Below are 23471 nucleotides of genomic sequence, written 5' to 3'. Positions count from 1 at the left end.
CTCAGCTTTCTTTATAGTTCAACTCTCACATCCATACATAACCACTGGAAAAACCATAGCCTTGACTAGACAGACAAAGGTTGGCAAAGTAATGTCTCTGCTTTTTAATATGCTGTCTAGGTTGGTCATAACTTTCCTTCCAAGGAGTAAGCGTCTTTTAATTTCATGGCTGCAATCACCATCTGCTGTGATTTTGGAGCCCCCCAAAATAAAGTCAGCCACTGTTTTCACTGTTTCCCCATCTATTTGCCATGAAGTGATGGGACCGTCTAGAACTAACACTCCCAAAAGATGTCCTTTTCATAATACGGGACTGGAATGCAAAAGTAGGAAGTGAAGAAACACCTGGAGTAACAGGCAAATTTGGCCTTGGAGTATAGAATGAAGCAGGGCAAAGGCTAATAGGGTTCTGCCAAGAGAACGCACTAGTCATAGCAAACACCCTCTTCCAACAACACAAGAGAAGACCATACATGAACATCACCAGATGGTCGACACCGAAATCAGATTGATTACATCCTTTGCAGCCAAAAGCATCAAGAGGCAATCTAAAGGTAATCTCAACTGTGAAAACATTGTTAAAATAAATTTTAAACAAGTTTTATATCCAAGAACTCACAAAAATCAAGAAGATGAAGGAATTCCAGAAAAATATAGTGAATAGTGACTTAAATATTTTAGTAATAATTCAATCTAAACTGAAATCAAAACTAAAATGTCAGTGAACTTAAATGAGTAAAATGGAATCCCATCTCCACCCCCACCAATATTACAAAAGAACAGTAGATGCTGTTTCCTGGCTCCACAATCCACTTCCTCCAATTGTTAGAGGCACTGGATCCATCTGTTCCAAGCCCCTACCACCACCACCCCCAAGACAAAGAAAAGACCAGTCCCGTCATTTATTTTTCTGTCAATCTACAGACCTGAAAACAAAATACAGCACTGGAATAAAAAGTTCAGCACTCTTGGATGCAAGCAATGTCATATATTATAAATGCTAACATATACAGAATGCAAAGTACAAAGACAGTTAAAAAACAGATTTCAGAATGTTTAAGACATAGGAACCACAGGAGGAAAACAAAGTACCTTAATTCAGCTGATTTCACAAAAATGTCAAAGAGCAAAATCCTCTTTTTCCCTTTTGCTATTCTACTTTAATCTGGTTTCACCAGATAAGTTTGTTAGAATTGTGTCACAATAATGAATGCCATCACAAGGCTAAGAGAATTTTGGAGTCCATCAACATTAGAGTTTAGGTAGTTCAATTTTCATTTTATTTTAAAAATGAGTAGATTAGGCCCAAAGCAGCATTTTCCAAAGTGCAGAGCAAGAACAAGAAACAATTTTGCTGAGGGGGAGATGGGAGGTTTGGGAGGCAGGGGACATGGGTGTACCTATGGCTGATTCTTGTTAATGAATGACAGAAAAACACAAAATTTTGTAAAAAGCAATTATCCTTCAATTAAAAAATATTTAAAAAAATACACTAAAGCTGAAAAGAAATGATTTTGTTATATAAGCAATGCTTATGTACTTAATAGCTACATATTATAATGTGTACTAGAAAAGGTATAAAATATAGCTAAACCATGATTTCACAGATTATCACCTTGGAAGAGGGTAATGTTTTTTAAAAGTCTATTAAAATGTAAAGTAAAACTTCTAAAATGCAAAATTTATGATGGCGGTATAGTTCATGGGCTTCCCTGGTGGCTCAGTGGTAAACAATCTGCCTGCAAACAAAAGAGATGTGAGTTAGATCCCTAGCTCAAGAAGATCCCCTGGAGAAGAAAATGGCAACCCACTCTAGTATTTTTGCCTGGGAAATTCTTGGGCAGAGGAACCTGGCAGGTTACAATCTATGGGGTCGCAAAAGAGTTCAACATGACTTAGTGACCTAAACAACAAAAAACAAATGGTTCAAAGCAAGTGAAGCACCATAACTGTCCCATGAGCAACAGGGCCTGTTTGTTTGCTCAAGGTATTGTTCCCCATGATTAGAAAAGATGTGATCTGTAGTTCAGTGAGCTTGTTACTAAAGTTGATTTGGAGTAAAAGAAACAAACACTAAGATGCATACAGAAATTTTACTGTTTACAGGAAAGAGTGTAAATATTGTTAAAAAAAAATAATGGCACAAATAAATCATTCCTACTCTGGAACTAAGACAAAAGCAATTTTCTAGTGCATATTCACATACCATAAGCATCTAAAAAAAGAACTCTAGCAACACTGATAAACATTTAAGTTGTAGGTTAAATTATATGATCATTTTATTTACTTTCACATAACCTGTCAAAGGAGCAGAGTAATAAAAGGGTTTTCGCCTAATTATTTACATGAATGTGTTTTTTCTCATTACCTCTCGCCAAAGGAATGAATGACAGGTGATCACTGCATGCCTTGGCATCAACTTTGCTGGCGGCAGAAACAGTAATATTTAAAATTTTTACTATGAAATGTTTCAAGATGAGATGTCAAAGTATTCTTGCTAATGATGTCTCAAGAATTTCCAGGCAAGACAAGAAAGTGGAAGAACCATTTCTATGCCATACTTGCAGTATCTCACTGGGACATCTGAAAACCGATCTTAAGGGCACCACGGCAGATGGAGTAATATCACTCCCGATTCTTAAAGTATCTGCTACTAACAGGCTACAGTATTTTCACAGTGCTGAGGGATCACTGTCAGAAGCTGCCAATTTCCATACTCTCCTCTCCCAATTGCCCCCACCCTTCCCCGAGAGATGTAAGTTAATACTCCTTTCTCATCTTCTTTTTCCAACTTTGACGAATTTCGGTTTCCTCTAACTCCCATCTGCCTTTCTTTGCATTGTGGTCACTAACGATGAGAAAAAGTCCCATGTGAAACACTTTCCAGGACTTTCCCCCGCCCCGCTTACCCTGTGGAATTCGATCTTTTACCGACCTTTTCCTTCGTGTATCTTCAGTAAAGCCGCAATGTAAAACTGGACTTCCCTGGACAGAATGGACTCTCCAATGCTATGAACCGCAGAACCCTCCTTCAAACAACTAGTTCAGAGTTTCTCTGATCACTGGAGCCACCATACAATCCCAACCGCAGCAACACCGTGAGGGTGGGAAGTTAGAGAGTGGGAGTTTACCTCTGCTAGGTTTCTAGGAAGAGTCTAGAGAACCATCATCCCTCCACCCTTCCTCCTCTGGCCGCTTGATAAGTCTCTCGGCGTCCAGCGTCCTCGATCAGGGCCGGACCTGCCCAGTCCCGGTCAGAGCGCCACCTTCTCCCCTTAAGTCCGACCTCACCAACTTTTCAACCGTCACGATACACTCTTTCTCCTTGGGATTATGATCCCAATCTTCTCCCCGGCCAGCTCACTCATCCCTACTCCTGGAGACTCACCAAGCAGAGGTCCAGCCACTCCTCTCCGGCCGCTACAGCTCGGACACCCGCAGGCCGAACTCCCAGCTGCGCCCTTCTTGCGCCTGCGCTCGCCAGACCTGCGCGCCTGCGCACTTCCCCGGCGCGGCGAGCCCGGACACACCCCTGAGGCTGGAGCCAATCACCGTGCGAGGGCTTTAAATCTCCCTGCCACGCAGGCGGAGAGCCCTGGGACTCACCCGTTTACCGGATAATTCGAGTATTACCCAAAGGTGGGCGGTGTTCAGACAACAAATTTTCACTGAGGGCAACCCATGTGCCTGGCCTTGTGCGGGATGAATGCTGAGGAAAAGGCTGCGAAAGGAATGCCTTCCCTGACCTCTCTCTATACTGGGAGATAGATATGAAAACATAGTGGACAGAATATAGTACTTGGCATACAGAACATCCGAGGGGCCGCTGGCGCACAATGAACTAAGAGCTTTATTCTCAGGGTATCAGAAAGGGTTCCCGGAGGAAGTGAGTTTTGAAGTCATGAAGGATAAGTAGGAGTTGCACCGGAGGTACGGGAGGGAGATAAAGGTTTCCAGACTGTGGTCATTGGAGAGTCCAAGAAGACCATAGCGCCTTCTGGAAGTTTCCTTGTAGTTCATCTATTTAGAGGCTTAAAGCTCCTCATATCTTCCGGTGAAGCGGGAAATGAGTTCTTAAAGTTGGCAATGGCCAAGTCTTGGAAAATCTTGTACTTTTGGAAGTTAGCCTACACTTTACCATGATCACTGAGAATATTGAAAGGTTTAAAAGCAGATCAGGAAACTGCTCCAGGCTCCCCTGAGAATACAGCACAGTGCTGGAAATAAAAGGAGTTTCAAAGGAGTTGTCTATTCCTAAGGAGTCAAGGAAGATGTAATCTGAGAAATACCACCACAGAGGTCATTGGTGATCTTAGTGAAAGCTATGTGATGAAATGACAAGTTAAAGATAGATTGCAGTAGTTTGGAGAGAGGAGATGCAGAAATGGGGACAAGTTGTAGAACGCTTTTGGAAAGTATGGTCTTGAGGGGAATGGGGGAAGAGGACAAGTGTTCAAGTTTTTTGTTTCTGCTTTTTTGGTTGCTATTAGAATTAAGACAGGAAAAATTTAAGCATGCTAGGTAAGATACAACTGAGAAAAAAAGTAGTTTTAAAGAGAAGCACTAGTCAGTAGATCCTGAGTGGGTAAGAGTAGAGGCAGTCCAAAGTACTGAGGGAAGGAAAGGTCTTGGAAACAAGAGGAGAAGATATCTCCTCAATTTGAATGACAGGAAGTATTTGTAAATCTGTATGTTTAGTAACAGGAAGTTAAAGAACTTCTTATCTGCTGGCCTCTTATTTTCTCTGTGAAGTAGGAGACAAAGTCATCTACTGATAGAGAGTTAGGAGTTTTAAAGAAAGTGAAGAAGATTTGAAATATTGTTGTAGAAACTGATGGAGCAAGTCGACCAGGGAACAGTAGTATGAGTGGTAACTGGTTTTGAGGGCCTGTATGGTTGTGCTTTAGTCCCTAAGCCATGTCCGATTCTTTTGTGATCCCATATACTGTAACCCACTGGGCTCCTCTGTCCATCAGATTTCACAGGCAAGAATACTGGAGTGGGCTGCCATTTCCTCCTCCATGGGATCTTCCCAACCCAGGGATGGAACCCATGTCTCTTGTGTCTCCTGCATTAGCTGGATGATTTTTTTTTAAATTAATTAATTTGTGACTTGCTGGGTCTTTGATGCTGTGTGAACTTTTCTCTAGTTGCAGAGTGGGGGTTAGTTGTGGTGCATGGGCTTCTCATTGCCGTGGCTTCTTTTGCTGTGGAGCATGGGCCCTACGAATGCTGGCCTCAGTAGCTGTAGTACGTGGGCTCAGTAGTTGCAGCTCCTGGGCTCTAGAGCAGGACAGCACAAGAGTTTTCTCCAAAATGTCAACAGAGCCAAGGTTGAAAAACCCTTATCTGGGATTACCTTGATGCTCACCAACAGCTGACCTTGGTCTTCTACAAGCTTTCCCTTGGACCATGGCCCTGAGCTTATAAGGTAAAACAGTTCTTCCATTGCATGCCTTTAAAAGAAGAATGCGCTGCATACCCCACACCTTGGTGTTTCAAAGACTTGTGATGTCACAAGTACAGAATGGGAATAAATTCTTTAATCCTCCAGAAGCCAATCTGGATTTACATATAGATGGAGGGAGCTGATTACTTTCATTTGAGGCATTGAAGGTCTTGTTAAACAAGCAATATTAGAAGTTCAATAATTTATCAACTTTAATGTAACTTGGTTTATCTGAGTAGTTTTAGTCACTAAAAGATGATCTGAGGGAATGGTCATGGGCTAAATTTAATGAATATAAATAAATCAAGTACTAATAAGAATATAATTATTGGTATTAATGGATTATCTGCTTTATGATGCTAAGTTGCTTTAGTCATGTCCGACTTTGTGCGACCCCATGGACAGAAGCCCACCAGGCTCCCCCGGCCTTGGGATTCTCCAGGCAAGAACACGGGAGTGGGTTGCCATTTCCTTCTCCAATGCATGAAAGTGAAAAGTGAAAGGGAAGTTGCTCAGTCGTGTCTGACTCTTAGTGACCCCATGGACTGCAGCCTACCAGGCTCCTCCATCCACGGGATTTTCCAGGCAAGAGTACTGGAGTGGGGTGCCATTGCCTTCTCCACTGCTTTATGATAGACAGCACGAATTATGTGCTTTACCGACAGGCACTTGACCTACATTATGTCATTTAATCTCAGCAACACCCTGAGAGATTGCGGTATCTATCTGAATTTTAACTCTGAGGGAAGTAAGTTTCAATAAAACTTGTAATTTTCCCAACATCACAAATTACTAGTACTTAAGGCAATGGCGGCAGAAAGTGAAGAGGAACTCAAAAGCCTCTTGATGAAAGTAAAAGAGGAGAGCAAAGAAGTTGGCTTAAAGCTCAACATTCAGACAACTAAGATCATGGCATTTGGTCCCATCACTTCATGGGAAATAGATGGGGAAACAGTGGAAACAGTGTCAGACTTTATTTTGGGGGGCTCCAAAATCACTGCAGATGGTGACTGCAGCCATGAAATTAAAAGACGCTTACTCCTTGGAAGGAAAGTTATGACCAACCTAGATAGCATATTCAAAAGCAGAGACATTGCTTTGCCAACAAAGGTCCGTCTAGTCAAGGCTATGGTTTTTCCAGTGGTCATGTATGGATGTGAGAGTTGGACTGTGAAGAAAGCTGAGCACCAAAAAATTGATACTTTTGAACTGAGTGTTGGAGAAGACTCTTGAGAGTCCCTTGGACTGCAAGGAGATCCAACCAGTCCATTCTAAAGGAGATCAGTCCTGGGTGTTCTTTGGAAGGAATGATGCTAAAGCTGAAACTCCAGTACTCTGGCCACCTCACACGAAGAGTTGACTCATTGGAAAAGACTCTGATGCTGGGAGGAATTGGGGGCAGGAGAAGGGGACGACAGAGGATGAGATGGTTGGATGGCATCACCGACTCGATGGACATGAGTTTGAGTGAACTCCGGGAGTTGGTGATGGACAGGGAGGCCTTGGCATGCTGCAATTCATGGGGTCGCAAAGAGTCGGACACGACTGAGCGACTAAACTGAACTGAACCGAAGGCAATGGCACCCCACTCCAGTACTCTTGCCTGGAAAATCCCATGGACGCAGGAGCCTGGTGCGCTGCAGTCCATGGGGTCGCTAAAAGTCGGACACGACTGAGCGACTTCACTTTCACTTTTCATGCACTGGAGAAGGAAATGGCAACCCACTCCAGGGTTCTTGCCTGGAGAATCCCAGGGACGGGGGAGCCTGCTGGGCTGCCGTCTATGGGGTCGCACAGAGTCGGACACGACTAAAGCGACTTAGCAGCAGCAGCAGCAAGTCAAGATTTGAACTCGGGACTGTCTGTTCTGAAGCTCTTGCATCTTTCAATAAGCTTCAGTAAATTTTACAAGGAAAGAGTGATTGGAAATTTAGCCACAACAGTTGCCACTGCCTAGGAGAACGGTGAGAACTTAGGAAGAGAATAGGAGCAAGAGGGAAGCCTAAAAAAAGCAAAAAGAATGGAAAAGAAAGGAGGGAGGCTGGTTACAGCGTTACAGCAGAGTCCGGTGCAGCGGGATAATTCTTCTGCCGGCTGGTCTGCCTTGTGATCTTCCATTCTTTTGAAGTAAAGTCTCGTTCCTCTGTGTCCGTTGTTCACTCTCGTGTGTTCAAATAAAGCTAGGTTGTTGAGAAAGGCGGACCGCAGCGAGGCGGGGATAAAAGTGAGCGCGACGGAAGCTCTGTGCGCCTGCGCTCTGGCGGCGGCGGCGGCGGAGGTTCCCGGTGGGGAGCGGGTTCGGAGCGGGGCGCCGGACCCAAAGCTGAAGGGGGTGGCTGGGGCGTGAATGAGGTCCCTCGCCGGCGCCTCGGCGGCCTGATGGAGTAAGAGGGGTCGGCTGTGAGTGTGAGTATCAAAGGGCCGGGCGGCGCCGAGGCGTATCGGAACCCCAGGGACCTGGTGGTCTGCCACTGTAGGGAGGCTGTGGGGGTGCAGGAAGCGGCCGGTCTCTGCGCCTGAGGACTGCGGCGCGGGGGCTGCGGGTCGTTCTTGAAGGGGTCGCGCGGGATTACGGGCAGGCGGTGCTTCTGGCCTCGGGATACAGTGTCTCGCGGGGGCGTTCCGGCTCTGCTCCCAGCTCCGGCGGGAAACGTGGCTCCAGAGGCTTGACCTTTCGGGGAGGTCGCTGACTTTCGCCCCCGAGGGCAACAGGGAGCCCATACATAGACCCAGGTACCCCTTAAAGGCCTACGGGCCTCACGCCGCGGACACCTTTCGACCTCTTGTGACAGACAGCTTCTGTTCTTTTTCTTCCTTGGGACTTCTGTTGGGATGCGTCTTAATAGCTACTAATTAAGAAGAGCTTACTATATGTCAATTTAACGTTTAGTCCGAATCTCAGTGCATAATTATGAAGAGGAAATGCTTTGCACGCCACTCCCCCTTCAGTCTGCTCAATTTAATCATCTTTGAGAATCAGATTAAGCCGTCTTGTTGGAAGTTTATTCCCATGGCTTTTAACAATTTGGAACTCCATGGTAGTTAAGGAAAGTTCTCTTAATCTAGCAAATGTCTTTATCCACCATAATGTTTTATATCAGATTTACTCAAGGCAGAATATCTTTTGAACACTTACTAAGAGCCTAATACTATTCTAAGTCCCTTGGAAAATCTTAAAATTTGTTTTGAGCCCTGGTCTCAAGTTAGTGAAACAATAGAAGATAATAATTAGGTTCAGTTAGGTTTTATCTAGCACCTACTACACATGTGCCAGATACACTCAGGTCTGTCACAAAAAATTAATGACATATTATAATGGAAGTTGTGTTTTTTTTGGCGCACATTTCAGATAACGTCACGGAAAGTTTGATGATAATTTGCCTAACCTAGCTGGGGAAGTGGTGAAATTCAAATAGGATGGAAAGGTAATTTTCCCCATGTTACATCAAGTTAGATATTGTTAAGCACTTTTGTTGAGAAGCAGCTATACTACAGTTACAGTTTCTAGAGTTAACTATTTAGTCTAGAAAATGATAGCCTTAATTAAAGGTACTAGATGGTTTTAAAGTGGCTTGGAAGGAGTTAGGAGGTGTAGAGTCTGATCAGGTTAGTTCAAAAGCAATTGCTTTGATTTAAAGGAAGATATTTAAAAAGGGAGAACTGTGAATGGTGATTATTGTACGTATATATATGCATAGAATATCTCTGTTAGAATACATAAGAAACAGTGATAAAGTGGAGGTGGCTAGGAAAAAGGAGTGGGAGAGGAATAGTTTTCTCTATAAACTTTTTTTGTTTTATTTTTTTTTATTGTGAAAACTTTTAAGCATCCAGAAAAGTAGGGAAAATACTATTTTGAACTCCCTGTAAATTGATCACTCAGGTTTTAAAATTCCTTAATAGTTTGCTGTATTTGTTATTTTTATTCCTGATATTTCACCCTAAATACTTTAATATGTGTCTCTAATGAAAAGAAAATTTTTTCTGTGTAACCCTGTATAATAATCACACTGAACAACAGTTTATGTTATCTAATATTTGATCCTTTTTAAAAATTTCCCCAAATTATCCCGTTTTCTTGTTTTTGCAATTTTTGATCTGTCTATGCACTGAGTTTGACTGTTACATCTCTTGAAGTCTTTTTAAATCTAGAAGTTACTTTTTTTCTCTTCTTTTTTCTTCATGACTCAATGAGAGTAATACAGTTATCCAGATCTCTGATTGATCCTTCAGTTCAGTTCAGTCGCTCAGTCGTGTCCGACTCTTTGCAACCCCATGAATCACAGCACGCCAGGCCGCCCTGTCCATCACCATCTCCCAGAGTTTACTCAAACTCACATCCATGGAGTTGGTGATGCCATCCAGCCATCTCATCCTCTGTCGTCCCCTTCTCTTCTTGCCCCAATCCCTCCGAGCATCAGTCTTCCAATGAGTCAACTCTTCGAGTGAGGTGGCCAAAGTACTGGAGTTTCAGCTTGAGCATCATTCCTTCCAAAGAACACCCAGGACTGATCTCCTTTAGAATGGACTGGTTGGATCTCCTTGCAGTCCAAGGGACTCTCAAGAGTCTTCTCCAACACCACAGTTCAAAAGCATCAATTTTTTGGTGCTCAGCTTTCTTCACAGTCCAACTCTCACATCCATACATGACCACTGGAAAAACCATAGCCTTGACTAGACGGACCTTTGTTGGCAAAGCAATGTCTCTGCTTTTGAATATGCTATTGAGGTTGGTCATAACTTTCCTCCCAAGAAGTAAGCGTCTTTTAATTTCATGGCTGCAGCCACCGTCTGCTGTGATTTTGGAGCCCCCCAAAATAAAGTCAGCACTGTTTGCACTGTTTCCTCATCTATTTCCCATGCAGTGATGGGACTAGATGCCATGATCTTAGTCGTCTGAATGTTGAGCTTTAAGCCTACTTTTTCACTCTCTTTAACTTTCATCAAGAGGCTTTTTAGTTCCTCTTCACTTTCTTTCACTTCTTTCTTTTTTTCTCTTCACTTCACTTTCTTTTTCCTCTTTCACCCATAAGGGTGGTGTGTCTGAGATTATTGATATTTCTCCCGGCAATCTTGATTCCAGCTTGTGCTTCTTCTAGCCCAGCGTTTCTCATGATATATTCTGCATATAAGTTAAATAAGGTGGGTGACAATATACAGCTTTGACGTACTCCTTTTCCTATTTGGAACCAGTTAGACCACTTAGGAGGATATATTATACAGGTATTCTTTTTAGGCTGATACTTTTAAGCTAAGTTTGAGCCTGGAAAATTTTTCAAGCTCTTGGAATACTGTACTTTTGAACAGCAGCTAATTTTTGTCTAAACATATTTTTTACTACATTGCTGAGATTTTGGATATGTCATTGCCTCATTCCAGAATGCATGTGAACTTTTAGTAAACTAAATTTGCAGATACCACTACTTTGTGTGTTCCTGCTAAGTCGCTCCAGTGGTATCTGACTCTGTGCAATCCTTTGGACTAGTCAGGCTTCTCTGTCCCTGGGATTCTCTGGGCAAGAATACTAGAGTGGGTAGCCATTCCCTTCTCCAGGGGATCTTCCCAACCCAGGAATCAATCCTGCACCTCTTATTATCTCCTACATTGGCAGGTGGATTCTTCACAACTAGCTCCACTTGGGGAAACCCTTTAAACCACTGCTTTGAAAGTGAAGTCACTCAGTCGTGTCTGACCACTCTTTGCGACCCCATGGACTGTAGCCCACCAGGCTCCTCCGTCCATGGGATTCTCCAGGCAAGAATACTGGAGTGGGTTGCCATTTCCTTCTCCAGGGAATCTTCCCAACCCAGGGATCGAACCCAGGTCTCCCACATTGCAGGCAGACGCTTTAACCTCTGAGCCACCAGGGAAGCCTTCTTAAAATATACTAAAATATATGGTGACCTTTTCAGAGACTTAATCATTTTTTAAAATACAAGACAAAGGCATTTAGAAAGCTATTAACATCAATTAAAACTACAAAAGTGAATGCTTTACTGTATTACACATTACACCAATATTGTCGTATGATCACCCATTAACTTAAAAGATTTTGTAAGAAGAATTATGAAAACAATTGCTGTTATAATCATACTTGTATAAAGTGGATGAAAATTATTGAATGAACCGTTAGCAGTAAGATGCATGGAGAACAACAAAGCTTTTTGAGAAGAATGGTAAACAATTATCAAGGCTCCCTCAGCTTGCAGTGATTATAATTCATGTTATAGAACTTTAAATTGCTATGTGGATCTTTTGGGTTGCTTTGAGAGAGAGAGATATATATATACATATATATAATATATGTATATATATTACATTATATTATTATATATATTATATATATAATATATATTATATATATGTGTGTATATATATATAAATGATGAATACAGGAATGCAAACTTTTTAAATGTTAGTCCCTCAGTCATGTCCAACTCTTTGCAATCCCATGGACTGTAGCCCATCAGCCTCCTGTGTCCATAGAATTTTCCAGGCAAGAATACTGGAGTGGGTTGCCATTTCCTCCTCCAGGGGATCTTCCCCCACCTAGGGGTCAAACCCACATTGCCTCTGTTGGCAGGTGGATTCTTTACCAATGTGCTGCCTGGGAAGCCCAGGTGGGCTGAAAAGAAAACTTTTAAAACTATTAAATAAATGCAACAAGCCACCCAGTTAAACTTTTAAAACAGTGTTTGTATAAGTTATCTTATGACCTACTCTGTTACGTGATGGTAACTTTAGATAGCATTTTTATTACTTTGTTAGAGTTGACGTTTCCCCGTTTTCTTTCTCAGTTATTTTTCCCTCTAGGACATAATACTTCCAAGTTCCAGAACTGACAAGTATTGGAATCTGATCATAGTTCTGATTCTGAGATAAAGAATCAGATTGTGGTCTGTCCTGTCCATTTTCTTGCCCGGTGATAGGCAATCTGAACAGCTTCATTAATAGGATGCTTGACTTTGAATCACTTTTCCTGGGTAACAGCCTTAACTTCCTGTTTTTGTTTTAACCCTGTGTTTTCATAAAGAGTGGTTGAGATATATATATATCTTTTCCTGCTGTGTGTTGTGTTAGGGCAGATAATATAAGAATGCTAGTAAATTCTGTGTGTTGTGTTAGGGCAGATAATATAAGAATGCTAGTAAATTCTTATGAGCTTATGCTCCATCAAATATACTGGATTCAGGAAACCACTAGTCACTTAACCTTGGGAAACAAGAGCCAGCTAGAACTCAGACCTAGTAAATAGGACAGCCTTTGAAAGTTGTGGTTATAGGTTCCTGTGCCCCCAAATACTTCCTGACCTTTCTTGTCAGCTTACTAAAACCCTTCCTTAGCTAGGAGCCTTGAAACTTTCTGGGGAGTCCTACTCAACAAAGTGAGGACTTTTTGGAAGTGCCAGTCACGTCTTTGATCTGTAAACTGGCCAACCTAGGGGTAATGGCAGAAACTTGTTCTGTCACAGAACACTGTCTCTCTGTTATTCTGTCTTGATCACCAGAAGTCCGTTAGTTTTCTTTTGGGGTTAATGGGGAGATGCAGAAAGTTATCTGTGGAATTCAGAAAAGGGATTCTAACTTGAGCACCAGTCCCCCTATCCCAAGAGACCAATAATTACACTTTTGATCTTCAGCATTTTACAGTGTAGTATTGTCATTTGGCTTTATATCAAAGTTGAAATATCTTAAGTACTACTGTGCTTAATTGTAACCTATATTTATAGGTATATGAAAAGACAGATTCCTTCCTCATGGTAAGGTCAGGGAGATCAGACATACCCACCATCAAACAACCTGTTATTACTTACACAGCAGGTTTTTTTAACAGTTAAATGGAATAATGTGAAAATATTTCAGATAAAGTTCTTTGATACTAAATGATGTTTTCCAGCCTTGAGTTTCATAAATATATAGAGGAATAATCTGATACTGATGTTTGAGATGGACTACAGTGTTATGAGATAGTGATTACTTAAAGGCTGACTTGCTTACCAGTTTAAGTCACTTTTGAGTGACTAGTAGAAGGATGGGGAGAGCATGGGGAAGTGCAGAATGGAATGTCTGGAGACTCTAATGCAGTAATAGTTCTGCTCTGCCTTAACAGCTGTATTTCTTTTTATTGATAAGCTATGTAGGTGATTCTAATGAACTGCTTTGATTTAAAACTTGTTCATATATTGGGAGCAGGAGTTAGGGCAGGAAATGTTAGTGAGTATAGCAGTTGGGGGAAGGGAGAAGAATAGAAATAAGTTCACACAGGTTTATCACATTGAAGAGTATATAAAAAAAATTTAAAAATTGAAATCTGTCAGGATTTGTTGACTAAATATGAGAAACTGAAAGGAAAGAATCTAATATGTTTTTGCCTATGGGAATGATAATTGTATTAGGATAGTAATCAAGATGTTGAGAAAAGGTAACATAGATCAGATCAGATCAGTCACTCAGTCCTATCGGACTCTGCGACCCCACGAATCACAGCACGCCAGGCCTCCCTGTCCATCACCAACTCCCGGAGTTCACTCAGACTCACGTCCATCGAGTCAGTGATGCCATCCAGCCATCTCACCCTCTGTCGTCTCCTCCTCCTCCTGCCCCCAATCCCTCCCAGCATCAGAGTCTTTTCCAATGAGTCAACTCTTCACATGAGGTGGCCAAAGTGGATTTTTTTAACTTTTAAACTTATGACTAAGAAATATTTCAGGTAATTCTCATAATTGGAGAAAATTTGAAAGATTACATAATATATTTAAGTGATATGGGGAAATATAAGGTGGTCCAAGTGAGGACAGCAGTTGTTTATTCACACTTACTTGACCTGTATAATGTAACTTCTCAAGCATTTTGAGATTGCAGAGTTGGATGGTTTCTATTTCCTTGGCTTCTAATCCTTGTTAAGCCCTTTAAAGAGAGCTGCTGCTGCTGCTAAGTCGCTTCAGTCTCGTCCAACTCTGTGAAACCCCATAGATGGCAGCCCACCAGGCTCCGCCATCCCTGGGATTCTCCAAGCAAGAACACTGGAGTGGGTTGCCATTTCCTTCTCCAGTGCATGAAAGTGAAAAGAGAAAGTGAAGTTGCTCAGTTGTGTCCGACTCTTTTTGATCCCATGGACTGCAGCCTACCAGGCTCCCCCGTCCCTGGGATTCTCCAGGCAAGAGTCCTGGAGTGGGGTGCCATTGCTTTCTCCACAGTGGTTCCCAAATGGAAGGCTGTGAGTTAATTTCAGTATTTTAGAAACTGTAATGGAAATTATATTTTTATCCAGGTCAGGGATGTGCAAATTAAAATGCTTTTGTCTTTTTAGCTGGAATCATATCAACCCTGGAGAAGACAATGGCAGCCCACTGTAGGACTCTTGGCCTGGAAAATCCCATGGACAGAGGAGCCTGGTAGGCTGCAGTCCATGGGGTCACAGAGTCGGACACGACTGAGTGACTTCACTTTCACTTTTCACTTTCATGCATTGGAGAAGGAAATGGCAACCCACTCCAGTGTTCTTGCCTGGAGAATCCCAGGGATGGCGGAGCCTGGTGGGCTGCCATCTATGGGGTCACACAGAGTCAGACACGACTGAACCGACTTAGCAGCAGCACATCAACTCCGTGTTTTTAAATACAAGGTCCTTCTTAGTAATTAAATACTTTGTTAGCAGTTTACACTTTTTTGCTTCTTTATGAAAGTTGCAATTTTTACAAAAATGAAACTTAATCTATGCAAGTTAGAAACGTGAAGCTCTTAAAAAGGAAAATGAACTGTTGCTTGTGCCAGAAAATCTTTTTCATGGATTTTATTGCTTCCAAGTTTCTGTTTTGCTTTAATGGGTAATAATTTGAAGCAGTATTAAAAACATTTCTGGCTAGATCATCTTTATCACTGTTTATGCAAATCCTAGAACAATGCTTGCTGAACGAAATAACAAAATAGTGCTTGTAAATACTAATTAAAGTAAATGTTAAGACTTAGAAGAATAACTATGATCTTGGGAAACCTATATGCAGGTCAGGAAGCAACAGTTAGAACTGGACATGGAACAACGGACTGGTTCCAAATAGGAAAAGGAGTACGTCAAGGCTGTATATTGTCACCCTGCTTATTTAACTTATATGCAGAGTACATCATGAGAAATGCTGGGCTGGAAGAAGCACAAGCTGGAATCAAGATTGCCGGGAGAAATATCAATAACCTCAGATATGCAGATGATACCACCGTTACGGCAGAAAGTGAAGAGGAACTAAAAAGCCTCTTGATGAAAGTGAAAGAGGAGAGTGAAAAACTGGGCTTAAAGCTCAACATTCAGACGACTAAGATCATGGCATCTGGTCCCATCACTTCACAGGAAATAAATGGGGAAACAGTGTCAGACTTTATTTTGGGGGGCTCCAAAATCACTGCAGGTGGTGATTGCAGCCATGAAATTAAAAGACACTTACTCCTTGGAAGAAAAGTTATGACCAACCTAGATAGCATATTGAAAAGCAGAGACATTACTTTGCCAACAAAGGTCCATCTAGTCAAGGCTGTGGTTTTTCCAGTGGTCATGTATGGATGTGAGAGTTGGACTGTGAAGAAAGCTGAACGCCAAAGAATTGATGCTTTTGAACTGTGGTGTTGGAGAAGACTCTTGAGAGTCCCTTGGACTGCAAGGAGATCCAACCAGTCCATTCTAAAGGAGATCAGTCCTGGGTGTTCTTTGGAAGGAATGATGCTCAAGCTGAACCTCCAGTACTTTGGCCACCTCATGCGAAGAGTTGACTCATTGGAAAAGACTCTGATGCTGGCGGGGATTGGAGGCAGGAGGAAAAGGGGATGACAGAGGATGAGATGGCTGAATGGCATCACCGACTCGATGGATGTGAGTTTGAGTAAACTCCGGGAGATGGTGATAGACAGGGCGGCCTGGGCGTGCTGTGATTCATGGGGTTGTAAAGAGTCAGACACAACTGAGCTGCTGAACTGAATTATGCTTTGACACTTAGCACTAGAGTGGTTTGTGTTAATTTTGAGATTTAGGATAAATTAGTAATATTGAAGGCATAAATAGTACTATATCTATCCATGATGGTATATTTCTTTGTTTTAATAGCTAGTTGACATTCAGCTTTCTCAAATGTTCACAATTTTATCCTACGTTTTTGTTTTGATACTTTGTTATTGAGTATAATTATTTCAGACATTCAGTAGTGGTATGGAGTGGGTTGCAATAGAAGGAAACTACTGTGTGTCAAGAGAAGTAGAGGACCTTTAGGCTTCTTTTTCCTTGGTTCTTTCACCATGTTGTCTAGGGCGTTACAGATTAAATTAGGGTAGTTTATAACTTCATTACCTCACAGTTTTAAGTCCCATAAGGAACTTAAAGCCCAGAGAGGATGCCAATAACTCTATTAAATAGAGTTTGGTATTGTATGTGTGGAGAGAAAAATAAGTTTGCTTGGGGAGTGGAATTAAATTCTCAGGTAGGGCATCCTTGCAGAGATGCAGGAAGAAAGTATGATAGTGCTGGAGGGTTGTAGAGACCCTTCTGGTCTTAATCCAAACCTCATTATTTATCCAGTTATCTCTGACTCATATTTAATAACCCAAGATAATCCTGTTTGGAACAATTCAGTAAATAATTACAGAATGCCAACAGTATGCCAGACACTGTTTTCAGTGTTAGACCTGTACTAGTGAATTAAGTATACAGTCTTTGTTCTTGTGGAACTTAATTTGTAATTGGGGATACAGAGAAAAAGATGCTTGTTTCAGGTATTTCTTGCTGTTTAACAAGCTATTGTGAAATTCCTGACTTGAAACAGTTATTTTATTGATTCTTACAATTCTTTGGGTTGAAAAGGGCTCATTTGCCTGGTTCTTTAACTGGTCTCACTTGGGATACCTCATTGGCAGCTGGACCTGGAGGGCCCAACATGACTGTCAAATGGCGCTGGTTGTTTGGGTGCTCAGCTGTGCCCTCAGTTTTTTTCCTTTTGGCCTCTCCATGTGTCTGGGTTCTAAGAGGAAGTGTTCCCATTGTGCAAAGGCCGAAGCTGCAGATTTTTTAAGGCCTGACCTCCAAAATTGCATTGTCACTTCCATTGTATTTTATTGGTCAAAACAGGTCACGGAGACGGACTCTACCTTTTGATGGGCAGTGGTGACAAAGTCACATCGCAAAAGAGAACGTGGGGTGGGGAATAATGTTGTGGCCATCTTTGGAAGCTGTCTACCATTGTACTACTACTGCTGCTGCTGCTGCTGCGTCATTTCAGTTGTGTCAGACTCTGTGCGACCCCATAGACGGCAGCCCACCAGGCTCCCCCATCCCTGGGATTCTCCAGGCAAGAACACTGGAGTGGGTTGCCATTTCCTTCTCCAATGCATGAAAATGAAAACTGAAAGGGAAGTCGCTCGGTCATGTCCAACTCTTTGCCTACCAGGCCTACCAGCCTACCAGGCTCCTCCGTCCATGGGATTTTCTAGGCAAGAGTCCTGGAGTGGGTTGCCATTGCCTTCTCCAATTGTACTACTAAAAAGTAAAAAATTAAGAAGGTTATTAGGGGGATAGAAGAAATGGGGGGCAGGAAGTACAATTCTATAGGAGGACAGGGAAGGCCTCCCCGATAAGGCAACTGTGAGGGAGTGATCCATGAGAACCATAAGTATATCTGAAGGAAGACTATTCCAGGCAGAGAAAACAGGACATATAGAAAGCCACAGGTGGGGAAATCCCTAGTATGATCAAGGAACAGAAGGAAGGAGGGCAGTGTAACTTGAATGGAGCACTGTAGGGAGAGTGATAGGACATGGAGTCAGAGCGTGAGAGAGAAACGGATTTTGCATCCCGTGACAAAGGACTCTGTATTTTCTATAAGTGAGACGGACATCTGTTGGAAGATTCTGAGCAGAGGAGTTAAATGACCTGACTTAAATTTTAAAAGAGTTCCACATAACTTCGTGGCAAATAGATGGGGAAACACTGGAAACAGTTCCTTTATAAATAACAGAGACTTTATTTTGGGGGGCTCCAAAATCACTGCAGATGGTGACTGCAGCCATGAAATTAATAGCTTGCTCCTTGGAAGAAAAGCTATGACCAACCTAGACAGTATATTAAAAAGCAGAGACATTACTTTGCCAGCAAAGGTCCATCTAGTCAAAGCTATGGTTTTTCCAGTAGTCATGTATGGATGTGAGAGTTGGACCATAAAGAAAGCTGAGTGCCGAACAACTGATGCTTTTGAACTGTGGTGTTGGAGAAGACTCCTCAGAGTCCCTTGGACTGCAAGGAGATCAAACCAATTAATCCTAAAGAAAATCAGTCCTGACTGTTCATTGGAAAGTCTGATGCTGAAGCTGAAACTCCAGTCCTTTGGCCGTCTGATGCAAAGAACTGACTCATTGGAAAAGCCCCTGATGCTGGGAAGGATTGAAGGCAGGAGGCGAAGGGGACGAGAGAGGATGAGATGGTTGGATGGCATCACCGACTCAGTGAACATGAGTTTGAGCAACCTCCGAGAGTTGATGATGGACAGGGAAGCCTGGTGTGCTGCAGTCCATGGGGTCACAGAGAGTCAGACACGAGTGAGTGACTGAACTGAACTGAAAATCTTTGGTTGCTGATTTGAGAATAGATCATTGTGAGGATAGACAAAAGTGAAAATAGAGAGTCAGGTCATCCATGCTGTCCTCCAGGGAATCTTCCCAATCCAGGGATGAAACCCAGGTCTCCCACATTGCAGGCAGATACTTTACCATCTGAGCCACCAGGGAAGCCCAAGAATACTGGAGTGGGTAGCCTATCCCTTCTTCAGGGGAACTTCCCAACCCAGGAGCTGAACTGGGGTCTCCTGCATTGCAGGCAGTTTCTTTACCAGCTGAGCTACCAGGGAAGCCCTAAGTGATCTAACTTAAATTTTAAAATCCCATTCTGAGAATCTTTGATTCCTGCTTTGAGAATGGATCGTGAGAGTATAGACAAGAGTGGAAATAGGGAGTCAGGTCAGTGGACTGGTGCCATGGGAGGTGATGAATGTGCTGAGCTGTGAGGAGTGGCTAGATTTTGGATGTACTTCAAGATGGGACCGGCAGGATTGGGTGAATATGGGATGAGAAGGTGGGATCCAGGATGGCTCCCAAAGTTTTTGCCCTGGGGTCCTGTAGCATTGTAATTTTCATCTACCAAGATGGGTAGACTGGGGTAGGAGCAGGGTGGAGGTGAGGGAGATGCAGGACTTGTATATTGGGCTATGTTAAGATGAAACTCAAGACATCTGGGAAGAAAATGTTACTAAATGTTACTTCCTCATTGCAGGTGTGACGTTGAGTGCTTCAGATCTGGTCACTATGGTACGAGAACGAAAATGCATATTGTGCCACATTGTGTACAGCTCAAAAAAGGTAATCATAGAAGAGAGAGAATCTGAGGCTTTTATGACTGATCATTTTTTCAGAGACACCATGTGGAATTTATAGATGAGTAAATGCTTTTAACAACATCTCGTTTATGCTTCTTTCCTAAACCTTAGTCTTATTTCACTGGTTTCTTTCTCATTACTGCCTTATGAAGACAGTAACTATATTATTAAACCTCTACATGGAATTTGAAGATACTCAACAGTATGATAAAGAGAAATTCATCTAGTAACCAGTTACAGAGAAAATACATTAAAATTCATGCTGAGATTGTAACAGCTTTCTGATTAGCTAAGGGAATGGCATGGATTTGTAGCCTGTGAGTTCTCTGCCTGTGCTTGTGGGAAGCACAGCACAGCAGCAGTGGTTCTAACTATATCGTCAGACATCCACAAGGTGGGGATGTTGCTCAAAGAAAAACACTGTTTTAAAAACTAAAAGAATTTACCTGTGCTTTAAGGAAATTGTCTGCAATTTGTCTCATATTTTGCCGCCCCCCGCCACCCCCTGCCTCTTGTTTTGCTTTCCAAGAATTCATCTAGCTTAAATACTGAAGAACTTTCCCTCTATGCTTTTAAGATGTTCTTGATTGCCATTGGATATACAGAGAACTAGGAAAGTTATCATGAGTGAGGTTAGCCAGACAAGTCTGAGTGAAAGATGTTTGGGAGTGAAATGGCTTACAAGAAATGGAGAAGAGGCATTTTAGGTGGAAGAAAAATACAAAGATTCAGCGGTAGAATGGAGTATAACAGCTCTAGGAATAGGTAAAAAGGCTTATCTGACTAAAACAGTTTCATCCTGGAAATAATAGGACTACAATTTAATTTATAAATTAAGTGAAGATAGTTGATAAACAGTGTTGATTGCCCCACTGAGAAGTTTGATTGTGATCCATTTAGTAGGCTGGGTGAAGAATTTTTTTCTTTTTCCCTATTTAGGATTTCAATTAGTGTTGGGAAACTCAGCTGAGATTTTTAAATCATGTTTAGTAATATACTTGCTCCCTTTACAAATGTAAAAGAACTGCTTTTCTAATTTTAAAAATTTAGACCAGGTTTACTCAAATTTTCAATGAATAAAAATTTTTTATGCCTACTTCACTTCATGGCAAATAGATGGGGAAACAGTTGAAACAGTGGCTGACTTTATTTTTCTGGGTCCAAAATCACTGCAGATGGTGATTGCAGCCAGGAAATTAAAAGACACTTACTCCTTGAAAGGCAAGTTATGACCAACCTAGACAGCATATTAAAAAGGAGAGACATTACTTTGCCAACAAAGATCCATCTAGTCAAGGCTATGGTTTTTCCAGTAGTCATGTATGGATGTGAGAGTTGGACTACAGAGAAAGCTGAGTGCCGAAGAATTGATGCTTTTGAACTGTGGTGTTGGAGAAGACTCCTGAGAGTCCCCTGGACTACAAGGAGATCCAAGCAGTCCATCCTAAAGATCAGTCCTGAGTGTTCATTGGAAGGACTGATGTTGAAGCTGAAACTCCAATACTTTGGCCACCTGATGCAAAGAGCTGACTCATTTGAAAATACCCGGATGCTGGGAAAGATTGAGGGCAGGAGGAGAAGGGCACAACAGAGGATAAGATGGTTGGATGGCATCACCGACTCAATGAACATGGGTTTGGGTAGACTCTGGGAGTTGGTGATGGGAGGCCTGACATGCTGTGGTTCATGGGGTCACAAAAAGTTGGACACGACTGAGCAACTGAACTGACTGACTGATGCCTACTTTTAGATTAGAGGGAGAAGGGAAGATGAGAAGATGTGAGATGGATAGGCAGCTACTCAGAGGTGTGGTGTCAGGCTTGTGTGGAGTCTGTGGCCTATCGTGTTATATCTCACAACTTTTCTATTTTAAGTCTTTTTGGCATTTCTTCTACTCTGGATTAAAACATATTTTGTCTCTTCATATTTTTCCATGGGTCATAATAAATAAGAGCTGAGTAGTTAAATCTCCTGCCTTAGGGAAAGCCAACAGTAGTTTTTTTAAGCAAGGGAATGGCATGATTTAAATGTTAAGATATTTAAATGTTAAGAAGTTAATGGGTAAACTGAAAGGGATAAACTCAGAGAGATTAAGAACAACTTATGTTGATGTACTTTCCTCTAGTTTCCCAAACTATTATAGTATTACCATGGTTGCTCCAGGTGGCTCAGTGATAAGAATCAGCCTGCCAATGCAGGAGACACAGGTTCAATCCCTGGGTTGGGAAGATCCCCTGGAGGAAGAAATGGCAACCCACTCTAGTATTCTGAGCGGAAAATACCAGACAGAGAAGCCTGGCGGGCTACAGTCCATGGGGTTGCAAAAGAGTCAGACTTAGCACCCACACACACATGATTGCTCCAAATACACTCAGGAGGAGAAAAGAATCTAGGGTTACTGTATGTTACATCCCTGAGTATCCTGATGTTTCTTAGCTTATGAAAGTCTGAGAAGCCCCGGAATTTAAAAATATTTTTGTGTTACTCATGTTTTCCAAATTTGTTCAACCCAAAATCCCAGCCCCCGACTTCCTCCTCCTTTTAAAAACATACACTGATAAGAGGAACTAAATAGAAGCTTGGTACATCTGCAGGTATGCATTTGGAGCTGTGTCTGTAGGTATTTCCCAGTTATTTTGAAAACTCAAGTTGTCTCATTATTTGCATTCTTTGCTTGGAGCAGGATGGGCGAGGATTTCACATGTAAATTCAGAAACAGATTATTGAAGTATTCTAGACAATCAAAAGTTACGTTAAGGACCTCCCTGGCCTCCAGTGGTTGAGACTCTGTGGTTCCACTGCAGAGGGCAGGGGTTCCATCCCTGATCAGTGAACTAAGATCCCATAAGCCATGTGTCATAGCCAAAAAAAAAACGTCTCCTTAAAACTAGTTTTGAACGATAACATGTTTTATTACTGAAATAGAATATAGAATTGGTTTTTACATCAGTGAGAATAACCCATTTCAATTAATACTCTTTTGGTTAGGAATGGTTTCATTGCAAGAAACAGACCCACTTAAATATCGCTCAAGAAAAGGAGATTTGTCTTATGTTTAGTCTAAGGAAAAATTGAACAAGAGAAAACAGAAACTGAACAGCAAGAAGCATAGGGATTAGAGCAGATGTTGTATATTGTTCTTGGATTTGTTCATTCTCTATCCTGTCACTAAATCCACTCAGTTTGCAGCTCTTTAATTGTTCATTCTGGTTAATGGCAGTCAGTTGTAGCTAGCATGTAATGGCCAATCTTGTGTAAAAGTATCCCCTCTGGATAAAGCATTTGTAGCGATAGGAAGGGAATGGTGATCGTCTTCAATAAGATTGCCATTTAAAGGAAGTGTTTTGAATCACAACACTGTATATCACTGTATATAGATAACTTACAGAATAGTTGTACATTTTTCACAAATGAACTGTATATAATAAAAATACCTCAATGCACTAGGTGGCATGATCTTTGAAACATTGGCTTTGTTGTCAGATCTGCCAGAGTTTGACTCCTAGTTTCACCACTTGATAATCTGACTCTGCAAGGGCACGGCTGAATATTTTCACATTTATCCTTTTAATGCCTAGCTTTGTACTTAACACCTGAGAAGCACTTGATAAATATTTGGTGAAT

At 41.9% G+C, this 23471-nt stretch overlaps 2 protein-coding genes across 8 annotated transcripts in view; one reads left to right on the top strand and one right to left on the bottom strand.

Annotated features, from left to right (window-relative positions):
• The window catches only part of SNAP23 (synaptosome associated protein 23), a 40739-nt gene extending 37236 nt beyond the window's left edge, over positions 1 to 3503 (bottom strand). For 2 of the 5 annotated variants that reach the window (XM_070797352.1, XM_070797356.1), the window contains exon 1: positions 3389 to 3503. The gene's annotated coding sequence lies outside the window, so the exon portion shown is untranslated. The other 3 variants (XM_070797354.1, XM_070797353.1, XM_070797355.1) reach the window with 3 other exon arrangements.
• A 4200-nt stretch (positions 3504 to 7703) lies between these two features.
• ZNF106 (zinc finger protein 106) overlaps positions 7704 to 23471 on the top strand; it is a 53880-nt gene continuing 38112 nt past the window's right edge. For 2 of the 3 annotated variants that reach the window (XR_011568817.1, XM_070797339.1), the window contains exon 1: positions 19745 to 19830. Coding sequence is in view for 2 of the 3 variants with exons in the window: in XM_070797339.1 (XP_070653440.1) it covers positions 19777 to 19830 (54 nt within the window). In the remaining variant the exon portion in view is untranslated. Of the gene's footprint in view, positions 7856 to 19744; positions 19831 to 23471 lie in introns of those variants that run through there. The other variant, XM_070797338.1, reaches the window with a different exon arrangement.

Source organism: Bos indicus, chromosome 10, assembly GCF_029378745.1.
Source record: "Bos indicus isolate NIAB-ARS_2022 breed Sahiwal x Tharparkar chromosome 10, NIAB-ARS_B.indTharparkar_mat_pri_1.0, whole genome shotgun sequence".
NCBI lineage: Eukaryota > Metazoa > Chordata > Mammalia > Artiodactyla > Bovidae > Bos > Bos indicus.
Note: the sequence above shows the minus strand (reverse complement) of the source record. Positions and strands in the feature narration are given on the sequence as shown.